The sequence below is a fragment of the Sus scrofa genome, chromosome 8 (genome assembly GCF_000003025.6).
Source record: "Sus scrofa isolate TJ Tabasco breed Duroc chromosome 8, Sscrofa11.1, whole genome shotgun sequence".
NCBI lineage: Eukaryota > Metazoa > Chordata > Mammalia > Artiodactyla > Suidae > Sus > Sus scrofa.
In genome coordinates this window covers 70,273,595-70,294,978 of record NC_010450.4, presented here as the reverse complement: position 1 = coordinate 70,294,978, position 21,384 = coordinate 70,273,595, and the positions used below count along the sequence as shown (strand labels likewise).

The 21,384-nt window shown below is 38.5% G+C and overlaps 2 protein-coding genes across 2 annotated transcripts in view; both read right to left on the bottom strand.

Moving 5' to 3' along the window:
- EPGN (epithelial mitogen) overlaps positions 1–21,384 on the bottom strand; it is a 34,384-nt gene that overhangs the window by 6,272 nt on the left and 6,728 nt on the right. The window contains exons 2-3 of the mRNA XM_021101431.1: positions 2,219–2,512; positions 1,612–1,701 (exon numbers count right to left, since the gene is read on the bottom strand). Coding sequence (XP_020957090.1) covers positions 1,612–1,701; positions 2,219–2,261 — 133 coding nt within the window. The 5' untranslated portion in view covers positions 2,262–2,512. The remainder of the gene's footprint in view (positions 1–1,611; positions 1,702–2,218; positions 2,513–21,384) is intronic.
- MTHFD2L (methylenetetrahydrofolate dehydrogenase (NADP+ dependent) 2-like) overlaps positions 6,623–21,384 on the bottom strand; it is a 108,656-nt gene continuing 93,894 nt past the window's right edge. The window contains 1 exon segment of the mRNA XM_021101430.1: positions 6,623–9,339. Within this exon segment, the coding sequence (XP_020957089.1) occupies positions 9,227–9,339 (113 nt within the window). The 3' untranslated portion in view covers positions 6,623–9,226.

Here is a 21,384-nt window from a genome sequence, read left to right as displayed (position 1 = left end):
ATTCTCTCAAGCAGAATTAATGGCATTTTATTTTGTCATTGTTATAAGTAAATATATCTTCTCATCCCTCATCATCATGTTATACCATATTTGCCTGACTAAGTAGATTAAGAGAATCATCTTTGTTTTTTAGGAAAAAAGAGATCTAAAAAGGCATGTGTTTTATATTGAAAATACTAAATCTTTAGATACTAAGGCACCAACAAGATACTGTGTGGTATTACTTGATTTTGGTTGAGAACACACATCACTTTAAAATTCACATTTGTTTTGTTGAATGTGGTATAGTAAATATAATTTCTCATTTTAGTAATTAATTCCAAAGCAGTGAGAATGGCCCATTATAAACCATTTAATCTTCCCATTTCAAGATTAAATAAGTTCAGTTAACCAAGCCTGCACTAAGACTTGCTAGAAAATGTGAGCATTGAAAGAAGACATCTCCAAAGAGACTAGAGATTCATCTTTCCACTAAGGAGAAGAATATTAGTGATAACTTCATGAAAATTTTCCTAAGATGACAGATTCAGATTGTTTAAGTTAAATAAAAAGCAGGAAAAAACTAAAGTTCTTCCAATCAAAAAAGCAAAGGGAAAACCACTGAGGTGATATATTCAATCCCTTTCTTCCATTATTATTACCTGTAAATTGGACACTTTGACTTGCAGTTCACTCTTAGGGAAGAAAAATGATGGTACAATACAGAAGGGAAACTGTACTTCTTTAATTTTCTACAGTGTTATCTTCCAACGAAGATGTTTGCTCTTGGTTCAAAGGCTCAAAAAACATGAAGATTTGGATAAAATTTACTCTAAAACCCACACTAATTTGTTTTGCAAATTGATGGAGATTAAAAACTCAAAAGGGAAAAATGTCTTAAGTGATTTTTTAATTTAAAATTTTTGGTGAAATGAAAATCACTTAAATATTACTGTCATTCATACTCAGAAACAAAGTACTTGACTTTTTTTTTTTTTTTTAATTTGCCTCGCTCTGAGAAGCTTCCCAAGTTCACCTCTAAGTGGGCAAACAGTTTGGGAAAAGGGTGATGCTCCCTGGTGACCAGAAACTATTTTAGTAATAATAATATTAAAATAGGAAAGAAAATATATCACCACCATCAACAACAAAAATTAGGACTTATAACGTATACCAAAGCAACAATAACCCCCTGCTTCCCTGCCAAAGCAAACAAGAAAAAAGATCTTCCCAAAGATGAGGGAAAGTAAAGTAAGGCTTCATCTGGTAGCCATAACTTCTTTGGCTGCAAAACTCATAATCACAGGTTAAAATATAGCCTTTCATCAAGATGCCAAAATGGGGACAAACTGCCTCCGGGTTGCTAGGAACCCAGCAGGAATCCGGGTTTCAGCTTCAGGACAGTAAGTAAAGCCAACTTGCTCTCATTTTGCCTCACTTCCTCCTTTTAAAAAGACAATTCTTTGCTGACACATTTACCTGTCACTTCCATTTAATGGCGTCCTGATAAAAGATGGTCTAATAATAAATGCATATGTTTTTAATTTCCAAAGTTGCTTTATCACCATCCAAATTTCTCTCAAACGTTAAAAGCAGAAAGTCACTGAATACAAAAAGGTGCAGAGAAAATACCTTCTGTTTTGTTAACTGTCCAGTTACTTTGCTGGGTTGTGGTTGGGGGTGTTAGCGTCCTGGCTACCTCTTCAGTTAATGCCGTCATTGCTGTATGAAGGAGGGGGAAAGGCATTTAGCAGGTGAGCCTCCTTCTATGTACAAGCAACAGATCCAAAGTCAGACTAGTTTTCCCTACATCTATTCTATTTTTAATTCATTTACATCTGAAGCCCACTACCTGACAAGGGCAATTTCCTTATAGTTTCTCATCCATATCAATTCCACTGACTCCATTATAGTTATAGAAAAGAGAAAATTAATTGTTAAGAGAAAGTAAATACATTTACAAACTCATTCAGTCACAAGGATGCTATCATATCATAGTTAAAATGGATTAACTACTCTTCGGTGGTATAGAACAAACATTTTCAAGGTCTCAGAAAAGAGAGGTGTTCAAATGTATCAGAAACTACATAAGAAACTAAATCCATTCACAGAATCCTTGCTTAGATCTTCATGATGAAGAACAAGTGTTAAAAGCCAACTTCTCTCCAATTTGGAAGAAACAAATCCTGCTCACCTTTCCCCTGACACAAAAGGAGCAAAACAAAAAGAAATGACCTACCATTGAATAAGAGATAGACTGAGACTGGAACTCCGAAAGCCATCTCCAGCACTCGTTAACAGTATCTTGCTCTTATCCTCCTAGACCGACGGGTGGAAGGTTTTTATTGAGCTGTCGGAGGCTTTGTTGCATTTATATTTCATGAGGCGTCATCTGGCAGGTTCTTACCAATCAAAAAAATATGTACTTCTGGCAGCAGCACGGAGCCTTGAGGCGCTCATGCAGTTGTTTAGAATACCTGGGTTATCTAGCAATGTGATCAAGTTTTCTTTTGAAACACTGGTTTCCTGTTACCTGTGGGCATAATCATGTATGTAAAAGTACTTAAAACCACAGAAAAGGCATCTGAATTCAGGGAAGGCCCCCATGGTGTGAACAGAATTAGATCAGCTCTAAAGTGGCTAGTGACCTATATAGGATTTCAGCGAAAGGGAGTTGTGATGTTTCCAATCTAGGAAACAGCTTAACCTGTTAACAAAAGAAATGCTCCTAAAACGGCCGTCAGTTGCACTACTTTTCAGTACAGAAGGGGTTCCACTGCCAATCAAGATATTTTGTAATTCAGTGGCAGGGCAAAACAAATGTGTGTAAAAATAGAGGTTTAGTATTCCATTTTAATTTTTGGTACTTAGTTTTACTATTTTAAGTTCCATAAGAATAATTATTTTTTGAGTATAACATTTACCTTTATGTCATTCTGCCATTTAATATTTTTCTGAGTAAATGGACTGAGCTACCACGTTGTGGCAACTACAATACTTTTTTTATTTTGGCCCCACCTGGGGCTTGGCCAGGGACTAAATCCTAGCCTCAGCTGTAACCTATACCACAGCTGTGGCAACACTGGATCCTTAACCCACTGTGCCAGGCCAGGGATCAAACCTGAACTTTTGGACTTCCCATCGTGGTTCAGTGGTAACCAACCTGACTAGTATCCATGAGGACGTGGGTTTGATCCCTGGCCTCACTCGGTGGGTTAAGGAGCCAGCATTGCTGTGAGCTGTAGTGTAGATCTCAGATGCTATTTGGATCCTGCACTACAGTGGCTGTGGTATAGGCTGGTAGCACCCACAGCTCTGATTCAACCCCCAGCCTGAGAACTTCCATATGCTGCAGGTGCACCTCTTAAAAAACAAACAAACAAACAAACAAACAAACAAACAAAACCCTGAACTTCTGCAGCCACCTGAGCTGCTGCAGTCAGCTCCTTAACCCATTGTACCACAACGGGAACTCCTACAACTTTTAAATATGTGCCCCAGTGATTAGCTAAAGAGAACCAGTAAAGTACCAAAATAATACTAATACTATTTCCATTAAGATGAAATTATTTAAAATATTTATGTTTGGCACATCTAATGAATAGAAAGTTTTAAGTTTAATACAACGTTCAGATTTTTCTTACTGTTAACCTACTAGATTATCAAAGTGTCAATTTTAAGGCCAAATCATGTAATTACTGCTGTTACCTTTTGTGACTACAAGAGCATCTATAAATTTTCACTTGCCCCAAATTGTTATAAATAATTTCTAGATATGATTTGCTGAGTATTGCATCTTTCTACCAGGTATGCCGATTGCTCATATTTTCTGTACCTTGAAAACCTGTTTAAGTCCAGATACGTTGTCATTTGCATCATGTCCACCCAGCAAATTCAACTTGCCGGAAAAGATCCCTTTCACTATTCAAATATGAATTTGGCTTTAGCAATCACACAAGAATGAGTTTGTTGAACTCATTATAACTTGGGCAATCACTTGCCACAGGAGTCATCCTTTTAAAGTTAAAAGAATAGTACTTGGCTCCCTTTAAATGTTCTTATATTTCATATTTCTACCTTTGTGGGTTTTTTAAATTATTTATTATTAAGTCAATTCCTGGATACTGTTTTTCCCAGGCAAATATTATTTGAATTCTACATCAGAGAATCATCTTCTGTTCCATTGGTGAGAATTTAAGAAGAAATCCTTTACAAAGGATTAAATAAGCCTCAGCCAATTGCCATTTCAGGAGAAAGATGATAGAACTAATGTGTGACTTGCCAAAGAACATGCCTTAGAGTCAGGACTTGAGTCCATGTCAGGATCCAGATCATAAGTCTAAGTCCTTTCCATTTTCCCAGCTGTATCCTCTGCTAGAAGTCAGTATACTGACCTCAGAGGAATTCAAATTATCTCCAAAAATCATGCTTTAAGTAAATTACCTTTTCCATAAGAGTCTAAATATTAAATGAACTGTGGCTTTTCCCTGTATCCCTAGATGTTTCTTCACTCTGATGACTTGGGCCACATAATACAGAAATTCATCTGCCACTTGCTTTATACCAGAACATGGCTCTAAGTCATTCCATGTGCTTCTTTTCCTCTGGGACTTGTCCTGATGGATCCACTTATGCTCTGGAGGACAGGCTCCTCCCTTCCCATCTTCAGTCCCTTTCATCAGGGAGTCCTTCCCCAGTCCTGGAGAGTCAGGGAGGTGGTACTGCAGCACGGCCCCCCAATACTGTGTTCATTCTTGATACATGTTAGAGTGAGAGCTGTGGCTCCACGGTGTAATTTTTCCCTCCATTTTTTTCCCCTGTCCTTTCAATTTATTTTTCTCTAGTTCTATGCATCTCTTGAAATGTCTTCTCTTTTCTTCCCTCACCCTTACATTTATTTTTTCCTTTCCCTCTCTTTCCTCTCCTTTTTCTTTCTTTTCTTCTCTTTTTCAGTCTTCATCTCTCCTTTCCTTTTTTTTTTTTTCCTTCTCTCTTGTTCTTTCACTAATAGCCAAAATGTGTTGCTGGATGTCAGCAGGAAATGGTCATCAGCCCATTGCTTATCTCTCTTTAAACTTATTCTGTAATTCTCATGGATTCTATTGTCATTCATACATTCATTCATTCATAAAATGTTGAATGTCAAAAAAGAAAAGGAGGGGGGAGTTCCTGTCGTGGCGCAGCAGAAACAAATCTGGCTAGGAACCATGAGTTTGCAGGTTTGATCCCTGGCCTCGCTCAGTGGGTTAAGGATCCGGCGTTGCTGTGAGCTGTGGTGTAGCATTGCAGTCTTGGCTCAGATCTGGCATTGCTGTGGCTGTGGCATAGGCCTGCGGCTACAGCTCCAATTAGACCCCTAGCCTGGGAACCTCTATATACCACGGGTGCAGCCCTAAAAGGACAAAAAGACAAAAAATAAATGAATAAATAAATAAACAAATCAAATGAATGTCTATAGAGTCCATGGGTGTCATGTTTGTAAGACAAATAGACAAGTCATGCATGGACTCTGAACTCAAGGAACTACAGGGAGCTAAGGAAAGTATGAACATAACTCCAGTGCTGGGTGGAGATGGATGGCTACCATGAATGTGTACATAAATGGCTGTGAGGGTCCGGGGGCAGGAGGGGACTTAGTCAAAGTCTCACAACATTTTCATAAATGAGCTTCATTTGAAGTAAATCAGAAATAGCAAGTAGCATTTAGATATATAGGGATGAGAAAAAGATTCTAGAGATTCTAGGTAGCAAGGGAGGTGGGCACTGAGGACAGGTAGATGATAGAGCGAAAAGAGTGCATTCTGGCTCATGTCATCCCCACAGACCTTTCTTTGAATTCGATTTCTACCTTTGCTGTCCGTTTGGCCTTGGCTGAGACTTTGTAATAACCCCAAGAGTCAATCACTTCAGATATCAATGGGGATTGTCAGTAACCTCCACCACAACAAAAGTAAAGCATTTAGCACATACTATGTGGTCAATTAAAGATAAGCATTACCATGGGACAAGTATAGAAAGATGCAGGCTGTGTATAATGGTCAACAAGTTCAGGAAGTTAGTGGTTAACGCAGGCCAACGAGTCTTAAATTTTTATTGAGCATGAATTCTTATTCTCATCCCAAACATATCACATCAGGACTTTTATTTATGTATTATGCTGTCACCTCAAATTCAGTATGTCTTAAACTGAACATATTATCTCTTCGCCAAAATCAGCTCTTCTTTATAACTTCCTCGTGTTGGTCGGTGATAACAACCTTCAGGCTTTAGCTACAACTCTCATCACTGATGAAATATAGTCTAAATTCTGATTTACCAGGCTTTCTCTAATCTGTTTCTGCTATTATCCAGCTAACACTCTCCAACACATACTTTTCATTTTACTATAACCTTTGCCTTTATTTGAGCTTAGCATATTCTCACCTTCATATTTCATATTATTGTTCAATGGTCATTAATTCTTCAGGTTTTGTTTTTTGTTTTTTTGGGTTTTTTTTTTTTTTTTTTTTTTTGTCTTTTTAGGACCTGTGGCATATGGAGTTCAAGCTAGGGGTCAAATCAGAGCTATAGCCACCAGCCTATACCGCAGCCACAGCAACACCAGCTCCTAGCCTCATCTGTGACCTACACTACAGCTCATGGCAACACCAGATCTTAACCCACTGAGTGGGGCCAGGGATTGAATCTGCATCCTCATGGATACTAGTCAGATTCATTTGGCTGAGCTACGGAAGGAACTCCTCTTCAGGGTCCTTTATACAAACACTTTATACAGTTCTTTTCCAAAACTCCTCAAAGGCAATTGTATTCTATCTTTGCAAGTATGCATTAGTAAAGTCATGATACCGACGAACCAACTCTCTGTCCTTTACGTTTGACAAAGGCTTCCTCTTGACCAAACATTAATTAGGCTCCTCTGGGTCCTTTTCTTAACCAGGCATCAACTTACCCTGCTGAGCCCGGTTTTCACAAAGAAATCTGCTGAGTTAGTTTATGGAGAATCCCACTATCCCACTCGCCACACCCTTGCCCCCACCACATCTGATCAAGTCCCCCATTTCCTACCCTGGATATCTGGCCTAACTTTAGCAAGAATCCTGGTAAGCTAGTTTGGCAAGATTACCCCTGATATATAATCAAGTTCCTCTCAGTAGTTTACCATCCACTGATCCCCTCACTGTTCATTAGCTAAAAATCTATAACTATCTTGGCTGTATTTGGAGTTGAGTTCAATCTTTTCTATTGCTATAGTATTGATCCCATTGCAGTAGTCTTGAAGAAAGTCTTCCTTTCATTTTTACCAAATGTTAGAATAATTTTTCTTTTACAGTGTTTTAATTCTTTTCTGGAAAGGCTCAATCCTGAATTTTAGCCAGGTCAAAGTGGCAACAAACTTCCAAAAATAATTCCTCCTGCATTGTGGGGTCAGGGGGCTCAAAATTAGAAACTTCACTTTTTCCATGTTTTCCACTTTGGATCATTATGTTTGTTTTGTGAATTTGGGGCATTTGAAAATTAAAGAGGGCCTTTCTGAAATGTCTTCTTGGGAGCTCTGGATTTAAACTTCTTTGAGTGTTGTCAGACAAAGGTTGGTGTTGAATGGGCTGTACAACCTTTTCTTTCATGTTTGAGAAACTTGTACTTTTTCCTAGCATGCTCTCAGGAAATAGATAACAAATACATAAACAAAGAAATGTTTAGACAGTTTAAGGAAAAAGAAGACAAGTATTCCATTCCAAACTGCTTTTATTATACAGTTTAAATATTACTAATTATAAATATCTAGTCTAATTTTCACACAAATAATCAAGAGTACACACTAATAAAGAATGCAGTGGGTAAGAATTGTTACTGGTACATAAACACATGGAGATTGGGCATGAACACAATACAATTCCGTGCCCAGGGTAATCTCAAAATACCCTTCAATTGACAGTCTCATGGATGTTTCTAATTGGGATTGTGTTAGGAACATGGCATTTACTTTGAGAACCAAATGCCATAAGAGAAGAGGGGAGAACTCTGGGCAACAAAGCAGTAGATTTTTAGTCCTAGCCTAAGGTGTAGCTTTGTCACATTGTGTCACACTTTCCTATTAGATTTCTAAGTTTGTGAACAAACACATCTGTTCTTCAATGAAATACTTACTCACACTATATCATGTTTTTCTGATGTCTGTGGGAAAATACAACCTTGGTTTTGTTTTTATATTGGTTTGGTTTTGCTTCCATTATTCCTCAGGAAAGGTATCATCCAAATATTTTTCTAGAAGATCAAAGAAATTACATGTAAACCTAACATAATCTTATTGCACTTTTACTATGGCAAGTAGTCTTTCACAGTTTAAAACAATCAAGTGAGTTTCTGTCATGGCTCAGCGGTAACAAACCCGACTAACATCCATGAGGATGCAGGTTCAATCCCTGGCCTGGCTCAGTGGGTTAAGGATCTGGCGTTGCCACGAGCTGTGGTGTAGGTTGTAGATGAGCTGGGATCCTGTGTTGCTATGGCTGTGGTGTAGGCTGGCAGCTGCAGCTCTGATTCGACCCCTTTTGGGGTCCCCTGGTAACTTTCCTATGCTGTGGGTACAGCCCTAAAAAGACAAAATAAAAAACCAAAAAAACCAAAAAACCAATACCTTTCCAAGTAGAACTGCATTTTTTGTCATCTTTACATGTTTTTCTTTCCTTGAATGGAGCATCATTCCCCATTAGTATGCCTCATGGGGTGCACATACGAAATATATGAGATCAAATTTTATTTTTAATATTTTATCTTTCTGTTAACAAGTAAGCTCTTTTTCAACGTATGACATAGAACATAAAATATATAAAAATTGAGCACGGTTGTGGCAAAACCTAAATTTTACAGAGTGTCTATTTGACTGACAAAATGTTTGTGGAAAACATACTATTTGTGATATTTGTGTCAAAAATATATGCCTCTATTATGAGCCCTTTATTGTTTTAATATTATGAACAAATATTATTCACAAAATAAACAACTGTTACCAAAGTTTTCATTGCAATTGTTTAGTATTTTTTTGTAAAACTCAAATCCCTCAAAATATTCAGTGACTATTAGCAAGAAATGCCTAAGATTGTATGAATCATCTGAACCACAATGATTCCATCCATGAAAAAATAAATACAATGTAGAAATACTTTGTAGTAAAATATAAAGGTTTTTGCCTTTTGCCAAATAAATTAAGTAGCATGACTTCAGTTGCTGTGTTCCTTCATGTGACCTAATAAATGGCTTTTTTAGCTGCCAGGAGGGTGTTCTTGAGAAGCATCGCCACTGTCATGGGTCCCACGCCTCCTGGAACTGGAGTGATAAAGCTAGCCTTCTTCTTAACAGCTGATGGAGGAAACAGAAAGTATTCTTTACTTTTAATTTTGCCTGAGATTCCATAGTTTTAAACATACTGAACTGTTAATAAATAAACTGAGACATAAATAAACTGAAGAGTGTATCTGAGCAAAAATGGAGTCAAATCAGACAGCACCAAATCTGGAGTTAGGAAAGTTTCTATCAAAAGGAGTTCAGTGAGAGACTTAAAGAGAAAAGGCGGAAGCAAAGCAAAGAAGTGATGGATTGATTGTAGCTTTAAGCCTAGTTGGCTGTTTGTGATTGGTTGTCCCTGGATTTCGATTTTTTTAACCTTGAGATATTTACAGGCCTAGATTTTGGTTTGCTTGTGAAGGTAGCTTCAGCTTTAGAGCCACCTCAGTCTAATGGCCTCCTTGTTTAATCAATACAGTGGATCTTTCTGCATTACACAAATAACCCTAACAACCTCAAACATCTTTAGAATGAAGTAGATTATAACACACACACACACACACACACAGACATGCACACACACACTTCTGTGTATAATATCTAATTTGTATAGAAAGAATACAATAAGGCCAACTCGAGGATTTATCTCCATGCGGCTCATTAGTTTCACATGATGAAAATCTATAACCCATGACTGACCCAACTACTTGTAATTCCTGTTAACTACTTCTAAAATACATGATATTGTTCACAAAAGAGAGACAAGGTATAGACCGTTCAGCATACACCATCCGTTAAACTAGAACAGTCCTGTTATAACCAGAACATCATGTATACATGGATAATGGATTCCAGTGTAAGTCTAATAAAAATCATTAAACGTATTGAAATTAACTGAGCAAATACACATAGTCCTGTTCTAAGGTATGAATGGAAACTTCTTATTCAGTGAATATGCTCAAAGGAAATGGCAAAGAATTTTCAGCAAGTTTATTTAAGAATGTTCTCACGCCCACAATATTACAGGTGAATGGCTCCACGCATTGCATTGACCTACTGGTTTAATGCTTCACCGTGTGAATAAAAACAATGAAGTTTTTCCAGATAACTCTTAGTACTAAGTTAGCATAGACAATACTCCTTAAGTGTATTCTCTGACCTTATTAATCACATGTTACTTAGATGTATTGCCTTTTACAAGTTTGCACCTATCTGCCTTTACATAAATGAAGTCAGTAGATGTTTTTTAAATCTTAATCAATTATTATTATTTTTACAATTTATATTGCTTTCTTGAAATGTAGTTTTAAAAATTCACATTTAAGTGTATTAGTTTATTGCGATATTTTTAAATCGTAGGTAAAGCAAAGGAATAATACTTTTTTACTTGAAGAAAAATCCAAATAAGCTTGAAGAAATCACACCAAAAAAAAAAAAAAATTCAACTACTGTATGTCATGATAACGTAACAAAGAAAAAAGTACTATGATCTGGTTAGGCAGAAATGCAGTGAGGATCACAGGTTTAAATCTGTCTTCATTACTTTGGAGTTGAAAACATACAGGCATCTATCTCAAAATACAGACTCGCTCTAAGTAGCAATTGTTAATAGTTTGATAGCCACTGTTTTTTTATAAATAAAAAATTTAGTTATACTATTAAAGAGTACTATTATTTTGAAGATGATATTAGTTTTCCAAAAAGTACCCCTGTACATGAAGCATGTCCTTTTCCTGCCATACTTCTATCCAATGTCCTTTCTACTGTAGAAACACTGGGCTGGGTCTACAGCCATTTCATAAATGGCCATGAATTATCAGTCCTTTCTTCCTTTGCTCTTGCTATTCTTTCCTCCTGGAATACATTGCTACCTTAACCAAATAACAAACTCCTTATTCTTTCTTTCTTTCTTTATTTTGGTCTTTTTGCCATTTCTTGGGCCGTTCTCCCGGCGTATGGAGGTTCCCAGACTAGGGGTCAAATTGGAGCCATAGTGGTCGGCCTACACCAGAGCTACAGCAACCGTGGGATCCAAGCCTCATCTGCGACCTACACCACAGCTCACGGCAATGCCGGATCCTTAACCCACTGAGCAAGGCCAGGGATCGAACCAGCAACCTCATGGTTCCTAGTCGGATTCGTTAACCACTGTGCCACTATGGGAACTCCTTTTCTTTAAAAGCCAGTACAATGTCACCTGTCCATAATTTTTCTCAAAAATTCACCCCTCCAATAACAAATTAAAACTGCCACTATCTTTATCTCCAGTTACTTTATACCAAATTCTGTTTTGGAATTTACCACTGTTCTGTCTGCTCCTTTAAGTACCCATGGAAACCTGGAAGGCAGAAACTAAGTCTTTGTTGTGGCTGCTATTTTTAATTCTAGAGCTTCTCCATGCACAGGTGAGGCATTTATTTAGTAAATTTTGATAAAGTGAACTAAACAGCCCTTGAAATTTTAAGTCTAAAATCAGTTGGCATTAACATGTCAGTGCTTCTGCCTGGATACATGCAATATCAGAACACTTCAGTTTGGAGTTCCCTGGCGGCTCAGTGGGTTAAGGATCCAGTGTTGCCACTCCTGTGGCCTGGGAATTTCTGCATGCCGTAATTGCAGCCAAAAACTACAACAACAATAACAACAGAAATTTAGTTCAAGTTAATTTGCTGAAAAACTCAAGCTGCTTATGCTTAAGGGTGACAAACTGCATTTTTCACTTTCCAATAAGCTGACTTGATGGCATGAGCAATGCCTTCCAGTATCTTCTCTAAAGGATTAGAGAAGCAGTGCATTTTAAAATGTCAGCAGATCTCTAGACTCCTACTATTTACACTGATAGTATATAAAATCATATATTTGCAAAGCACTAACTCTGAAATATGAATAGATAAAAGTAGAATACTACTGAGTAACATGGCAAATTAAGAATCAAGTACAGGAGTTCCTGTCGTGGCTCAGTGGTTAACAATTCCCACTAGGAACCATGAAATTGCAGGTTTGGTCCCTGGCCTTGCTCAGTGGGTTAAGGATAAAGTTGGGAATCCACTGTGGTTATACAATCATATAATTTGGTTTTCAACTTTGAAAAGCGAAGTGACTTGTAATTAATTTAAGTATGTATGGAAAAATAGTAATGACCATAGCTACTACTTGCCAAGAACTTTATACACATTATTTTAGTAATCAATATTTAATTTTTATTTTATTTTATTTATTTTTTTAGGGCCGCACCTATGGCACATGGAAGTTCCCGGGGTAAGGGTTGAATCAGAGGTGCAGCTGAGGCCTACTCCCTGGCCACGGTAATGCTACAGGCACAGCAACACCAGATCCGAGCTGCATCTAAGACCTACACTGTAGCTTGCAGTGATGCTGGATCCTTAACCCACAGAGCAAGGCCAGGGATCGAACCCACATTATCACAGACACTATGTTGGATTCTTGACCTGCTGAGCCACAATGGGAACTTCCACTATTTTATTTTAGTAGCTGAAGAAAGCATGATTCCCTGAAGTTAATGTCACTTACCATTCTACTATATGGTAGAGACACTATTCACAGCCAGGTTTGAATCATTCTATAATTCCCTAATTTCCTCTTCGTCCTAATGCAACTGTATTACCATGACCCGAACAAGTAGAAAAGCTCCAAGAAAGGATCATGTACCAAAAATTAACTCAATTTTCTCAAAGGGTTAGGAGGCTATTTTGAAAAAAAAGAAATGGAGACAGAAAACTTCTAATATAGCAATTTTCCTACCATTTTCGTATGAGTACTTATAGCTCATCATCTTTGAATTAAATCCAGCACTTCAAATTGCAGCTAGCTTAGCAGTCTAAGTTACTTTTTTCCTGGGTGGATGAGATTCAGATCAGATAAACCACTGGTATGCGCTGGTATTATGAACCTCCTCTTCCAAATTGTTTTTTAAAACATGCTTACTATTGCATTCTTTTGCTCAAAAAGTGAGGTTTGGTGTGGAGGAACAGGGAATGAGAACGAGCTATTACATTAACTAACACCTGCTGGAAATTTGTAGCTCCGTGTCTGTATTTTTGCACACTTTGCTCTGGAAATTAACACATGTTTGTCCCATCCTGTCAATCACTACCTTGAATTAGACTATATGATGGGTAATGGCTCTTCACCTGACCTGAGCTAGGACTTCTCTGGACACTGATAAGCACGTGGTTGCATTAACAGAGCCCTGTAAATAACTCGTTAGACAGAAGATTACGGCATTACTGAGAACACACCTGGTTATTCAAATACGTGTTTCAAATATTTCGATCTTTGAAATAAAGTGAGCAAATGTGAAAAAGAAGTTTTCGTGCAGTCATGAGAGGTAGGCTGTGATGAATTTGACTTGAAAAATATAAGGTCTCTACCTTTACTTTCATTTTCATGAAGATCTATGTCTGAGACAGAAATGTAAGTTTTTCTGCTGCTGGTTGGTGTTAATGTATTCCTCTGTCTATTTACATAAGGACCAGGATATGGAAGTTAGTGGTTTTTCAAAAAAGATGATGGATTATCATTGGCAAATGGCACTGGGTACAGATGCCAATGCTCAAAAGATATTCTCTAGGCTAATGATTTCGCATAACTATCCAAGGCTGTCCTAAGTGACATGATTCTGAAGTACGGAAGTGGTTTATGAGCTAAAATTAGTCATCTGAGAAAGAGTTAAATTTAATACATGTTTGATGCTCTGAAAAGCATCTTCCCCAATCCTGTCTGAGAGAGAATAAGTTAACAAGCATTACATCAGCAGAATAACTCCTCATTGGCTGGTCTTTCCCTGAGGGCAGATAAGGGTTTGCACCTGCTTGTGGAAGATGATGCTATTAAGTATTAATCCTATTATGTGTGGGGAAGAGGTGTTCTACATGCACCATTGAAAAGAATTACAGAAGAATTTTAAGGCAACAGTTTCATTCAGAAACGTATTTACTCTAAGGGAGTATGCGTGTGTTCTAAGGAAAATACTAATAATTCTGTACATGTGACAATCAGGTATTAGATCTCGATTGATCTCAGTGTTTTCGTGAGTGGCTCATGAACAGGTGTCACAAAACCAGGTTTAGATTCAATTCCATGAAGTCAACATGATTTTAGAGTTACTAAAACTGACAATGGAGGCAAATAAAATAATCCTCAAATCCTAGTGTTAGCTGCATGGTACTTACTCTAGAGAATGACATTTAGATGGGTATGTGATGGTTAAAGCAGTTTTCTGAAAATAAGAATACTTTTAAGGAAAGAACAATTGCCATGGCAATTTATTTGAATGACCTGTAAACTTTTGACCCTGCAAAGATAACTCTATAGATTTTCTTAAAAATGCTAGTGCTCTACTCGCAAGATTTAGACAGTGTATGTTTAATTGAATAGAAAGAAAGATTACTGTTTAAAATCAGTCATTTGGGGCACAAGATTTGCCTTCGGACATACTATTCTCTTAACATACTCTTCCTGCACTTCTCCATCCGATGAATATTTGTTCTTCCTTTTCAGATATGGCTAAAAGTCACTTCTTTGTGATGCTTATTAACTCCCCAAACTGAATTAACTGTTCACTCATTGATCCATGAAACTCAGTAGAGTGATTTTCAATTTGTAGTCATATGCTGGAATCTCCTGTGAACTATAGTCAAACTACATATGCCTCCTCCCACCTCATTATTCCAGTACATACCACTGAGAATTGTTGCTGAAATGAGACATGTTTCTAATGGGGGAGGGGGTGAGACATGTAAATATGGAAGAGGTATAAAACATGGTTAAAATTCACTGCTTCAGAGAGGGCTGCTTCACATGGTGACCTCAGGTTTCCTAGTCAGGTCCCAGCCAAATCCCCATGTACAAGTACCTGACTCAGAGTTGCTAATGTCCCATTGGTCAAAGCAAGTCACACAGTCAAGCTCAAATTTAAAGGCTTAGAACAGGAAGAATGGCAAGAGGATGTGCATATGAAGACAGAAGATTTGTCATTTTTTACAACCTACTAAAATCTCTTGGTTTTTGGTCTCCATCTTATTAGCCATATAACCTGCCACCAGATTTATTCTTTAAAACATAGATTAGATTATTTCAGCTTATAAATATTTGATGAATCTTGACTGTCTCTGGATAAAATATAATCTCTTTGTCATGGCAATTAGAATCTTTTATAATCTGGCCCTACATCCTTGTCTTGCATTATTTCCTAACCCTTGAACATTTTCGTAATTCCATTATTCACTGTTCCTACTCATGCTAAATACTGCCACAGATAGACTCACAGAAAAAGTTTCTTAGGAAAGACAGCCATAGTCACTATCCCCTGGAACTTATAGTCTAGCTGGGAGATACATGTTGCAAATATAATTGCCTGAGTAGTGATTCAGCTAAGGCTATGAAATGTTCAGCAAATGAAATGCACTGCATTGTGAATGTGTTGGGAGGCCTACTTGAGCCTGAGCATATGTGGTGTATCTATGTCAAGTCCAAAAATCAGAGGGTGAACCAAACTGCTCCAAGTGAAAAGGCAGTGTTCTTTTTAAAATTTTTATTTTGTTTTGTCTTTTTAGGGCCACACCCACAGCATATGGAGTTTGCCAGGTGAGGGGTCCAATCAGGACTGAGGCTGCCGGCCTATACCACAGCCACAGCAACACAGGATCCAAGCTACATCTGCAATCATAGCTCATGGCAATGCTGGATCTTTGACCCACTGAGCAAGGTCAGGGATCGAACCCACATCCTCATGGATCCTAGTTAGATTTGTTAACCGCTGAGCCACAATAGGAACTCCCCTAAAATTTTCTTATTATAGTTGATTTACAGTGTTCTTTTCAATTTCTGCTGTACAGCAGAGTAACCCAGTTTTATTTATATATATGGATATAGTTCCCTATGCTATACAGCAGGATCTCATTGCTTATCCACTCCAAATGCAATAGTTTGCATCTACGAACTCCAAACTCTCAGTCCACCCCACTCCCTCCCTCCCCCTTCCCTTTGGCAACCACAAGTCTGTTCTCCATGTCCATGAGTTTGTTTCAAAAAGGCAGTGTTCTTGGTTGGGAAACAATATTTGTGATGAGGTGGAAAGAAGTTCCCCCAAGGCAGCAAGTGGCATAAAGACTTGGAAATACCACGAGAAGGCCAGTGGGCTGACATGTAGAAGTGAAGGCAAAGACTTGCAGAAGATGACCTGGAGGAGTCCAGCTCATGGAGATAATGCTTCAAATCTGGGGCATTAACTGAAGAGCAATGCATATTTTTTAAATTTGGGTGAAAATGTATATATTTTCTGAGGCAGGATAAGTCAAATGGGGAAACTGCTTATTCTGCAAACATTTTTCTCATCTGGTGAGTTTATCATCTGGGGAAGAGAAGGGAGAACACAAAGCAGCAACATAAAGTGAGACATGCTATAATGGGAATATAGCATGGGAGCACCTCAAAGAGGAACAGAAATCAAATGGTGGGGGCGGTCAGAGAGAAATTTGTAAAATTACAGAAAAGCTTCAAGATCTTATGGATGGGTATGAAGGGAGGAAAGAATGAGATGCAAACATCAAGAATAATAAAGGAACTTTGGACTTGATAGTGAAGCAGATGCAATGGAGGAGCTTAAAGTCCATGATGACTGAAGCATGTGGCGGAAACAGAGTATAAAGAGATGAGGTTAGGAAGGCAGTCACAGGCTATGTGATCCCGAAGTCAGTGGTCAGAAAACTTTGGTTGGGTGATGGCAGCTGTAGTTAGTGTTCAAGGTGAATAAGCTTAAAAAAATATTTTGTGAATGAACTTGGTTATTTATGTATGGAGGAATAACCAGTTTTGAAAGATGAGAAACTGTAGAAAAAATGTGGTACTACACTAAATAATTTTCTGAAGAAAAGTAAAATAAAGGAGAAATTCATGTTTTATTTTTGCAAAGTTGCATGGTCTTGAATGCTATTAAGTTACTACTCAAGAAATCCTTTTTCAGCCTGGAACATATACCTCATCTGCTGTGCTTCCTTTTTTCCTCTGTATAGACAGTTACGTTTTATCGTGTTATTGGCTTCAGATTTCTAAAGGGAAGAAGTCACACAAGTTTCCTTGACACAATTTCCATCATTTCCTACTTGAAGTGAATCATCTTTCAATGTCAGGATAAGACCAATAGGTATGGAGCAGAAATTATTCATGTTTAAAATCTGAGGTGATGGCAGCAATGATGAAATAAACTAGGTGTTCAGTTTATGTGTGTGCCTCAAAAAAAATCCAGGGGTGACACATGGTGGGAAGGTGTGGAAATATTACTAATGAAGGATACTTATAGCAACATAAGGGACATTAAAATACCTCTTAATAGTTAAGAATAAAGGAAGTATGTGATCATTAACCTTTTGGCGCCAGCAACCTATGCTTCATGACAGGGTGTCTCTGGCTTGTGAGTTCTGTGTCATTATTTCCTCTGGAAATTTTATATTCCCAGGTTCCTAGGGCCTGGGTTTACTAATCCAAACTCTCATCTAAAATGCTCTGTTAGAAAGACGCATGAATGCTTAGGCAGATAGTGAAGTTCTGGTACAGTACCTGATGGACTACTCCACAGCTCCCAAATAATGGAATTTCTATATGTGCCTAAACAATTAATTTGCTAATATAGTCTGGAAATTGTATATTCTGGCAATGTCAAGAATAGCCTTCCAGTCTATGGTAATTTGTTATAGTAACCCAAACTAAGGCACATATCATCAAATTAAATGATTAACACTGAAAACTGAGTTGGTACACAGTCAGTTTAATTGGGTTCTTTACAATAGCACAAATTAATAGTTCTCTGAAAGTGATATCATTCCAAAATAATCTTACTTCCTCAGAAACTGGTAACATGAGCTTACTTTCCCATCTTGTAGGACACACCTTTGGGGGTAAGTCGTGTTAAAATCACTTCCAAAAGAAGCTTGTTTTGACATATAATCTAGAAAATGTATATTGTGTTTAGTGAGCAATATGTGCTGCATAAATCGATGTATGACTCAATGGATGTATCATTACTGACTCTGGGTGGTTGTAGATTAATAATGTGTTGGATGTCACCTTGAGTGGGAGCTTTTGTTCCCAGTAAGGCAACTGTAAGGAATTACTTCTATAATGTCAGGGTGACACTAAATATTTATAAGTATCAAGGATGATCATACAAATGACCAATGGTATGACTAAGAAGCTGAGGCCTGGTACGGGAGGGAGAGACAAAAGAAATGTAGGACAAGAAGCTTACATTACAGAGGCACACAATTTAGTAGGGAACAACTAAAGAAAAGTTCGAGGTAGTGTAGAGGATTAAGAGCGAAACGAGCAAGGCAGATTGAGATCGACTGCAGGAGTATGGAGGTGAGGGGATAAGCATGAGTGATTTAAAGTTGACCCATATGACTTTGGGTGAAAAGAGACTGCTCAGAAGAGAATTAAGACTGAAAAGTGATGAGAAGCAGGGTGGCAAGTGAAATGGGAAGTTAGACATATCCAGATAAGTGCTAATGGCGAGGAAGGGCGAATGGTGTGTCACACCAACACAACACCTCCAACGTCTTCTGTCGGGTTTTAGGCTCGGCAAGTCACACACATTAGCTCATGCGAGGTGATTATTTCATTTAGTCTTCATAACAACTCTATAAGATAGGTATTATTATCTCAGCTTGTCCGATGATAAAATCAAGTCTCAGGTAAAATGATCTGCCAAGAGCATAATTGTTTTAGACGACAGAACTAGAACGCAAACCTAAATCAGCCGAACTCCAAATCATAAAAGGATTTTATGAAAGGTTGTACGTAATATAAAAACGGAGTAAAGGGTAACTTTCAGGTGTCATATGTTGAGGACCATGCATAAATATGACGTCTGGAAACGACTATAGTAAAAGTAGAGAAAACACAGAGGAAAAGCTGCTTTAAAAACACACCAGGAGTTTTAGTTCCTTTGTAGGAGTTTCTTAGGAGAATGGTATTTTCTACGTAATTCTAGACCCTCTTCTGTATGTTTTGACTATTGGGTTAGACTTTTGAATAATGGAGTGCCAGATCATAGGGTTCTTTTTACTCTAGGTGAGATTTCTTGTCTGGTGGAGATTCTTTTGGAGAAATCAAGGTAAGTCTAGCTATTTAGTGCCAAATCACATTTTTTTTCTGGTAGTGTTTTTTTCCCTTTTCACCTTTCTTTCTTTCCTTTCCTTCCTTCTTTCCTTCTTTCTTTTTTTTTTTTTTTTTTTGGTCTTTTTAGGGTCACACCTGTGGCATATGTGGCTAGGGGTCGAATTGGAGCTGTAGCCACTGGCCTACGCCACAGGCATAGCAATGCCAGATCCTGAACCCACGAACAAGGTCAGGGATCGAACCTGCATCCTCATGGATACTAGTCAGATATATTTCCTCCGAGCCATGACAGGAACTCTCACAATTTTTTAGAATATCATACTTCCTTCCTTCAACAAATGCTGTTGGACCTATTACTGAGTACATATTTCCTCCTTCCTTTGATCTGCTGTTCCACATGGCAAGAGTCCCTTTTCCTCTGCCCATTCTCTGCCCTATATTCACACATATAAATGAAGTCCATTGATCCTTTCAGACTCATCTCAAAAGGATCTAGAATGGACGGGTAGCTTCATTCTTGCCTGTTTAAAAACTCTTAGAGTCATAAAAAATTCTCCTTTTTATTTTCTATCTAATCATTTAGCCAGTCATTCTAACTCACCTTCTAAATTATATCTACCATCTAAATACCTCTTAATACTTTCACCCATTACCACCCCGGTCCACACCCCATCTTGGATAGTTTCTTACTTAGATAATTACAATAGGCTCCTAGCAGGTACCCTACTTATACCCTCATCTTTCTGAGATCTATTTGCCATTCAGAAAACTAGAGCAATCCTGTTAAAATGCAAAAATGTCATGTCTTTGGCCCAAATCCTCCAAAGGCTTTCCATTGCACTTTAAGTAAAATTCAAATTCCTTTCCATAGTCTGTAAGGCTGTTCTTGATGTGGTACCCTTGCTACTACTGTGTTTTTTGTTTTTTTGTTTGTTTTTTTTGGCCACACATGTGGCACATGAAGTTCCTAGGCTAGGGATCAAACCTGCACTATAGCAGCAACCTGGGCAGTGGCAACACTGGATCCTTAACCCACTGTGCATAAGAGAACTCCCATAACCACCCTTTCTAAACAACCTCACTCCCTAATTCTCTAGCCCCCTTATCTCGTTCTTGTAACTTTAAATACTGCCTAATGTAGTGTGTGTATATATATATATAAATGTATATATTTGTTTATTATCTGTCTTCTCCAGATTGTAAGGTTCTTATGGGGAAGGACTTTGCCTATTTAGGTCTCGGCTGTATCCCAAATGCCTACAGCAATGCCTGATACATAGCAGTCCCCACTCCTCCTGCACCCCATCCCCCAGCTCTGCCCTGGCTTCCAGGAATTCCTGAGAGGGCCCTGAGCAGCCCTTCCCTCCCCAGGGTCCTCCTCAGCTCTTTTCACAAAGTGCTCTTGTCAGGGGCCCAAGAAGCCCTAGGCCTCTACTACACAGAGAACTATGGGCCAGACAGAACTCATTAATGGGGGTGGGCTCAGCAGTTGTGACCCATCTAAGCTGGAGGTGTCCCAGCCCTGGTGCTGTGTAAGACAAGAACTCCTGGGAGTTCCTGTCGTGGCGCAGTGGTTAACGAATCAGACTAGGAACCATGAGGTTGCTGGTTCGATCTCTGGCCTTGCTCAGTGGGTTAAGGATCCGGTGTTGCCGTGAGCTGAGATGTAGGTCGCAGACATGGCTCAGATTCCTTGTTGCTGTGGCTCTGGTGTAGGCCGGCGGCTACAGCTCCGATTAAACCCCTAGCCTGGGAAACTCCATACCAAGGGAGCAGCCCTAGAAAAGGCAAAAAGACAAAAAGACAATAACAACAACAACAAAAAACCTCCTGGTTATAGTCCAGGGAGTAGACAGACAGACCAGCTCAGGGTCTGGCCTTCTCTTTCTTATTTTCCCAGGGCAGCAGGGCTAGAGGTGCCCTTTCCTTCTCTTCCTAGGACCACTCACTCCTCATCCCGGGCCAAGGACTGAACCCAAGCTG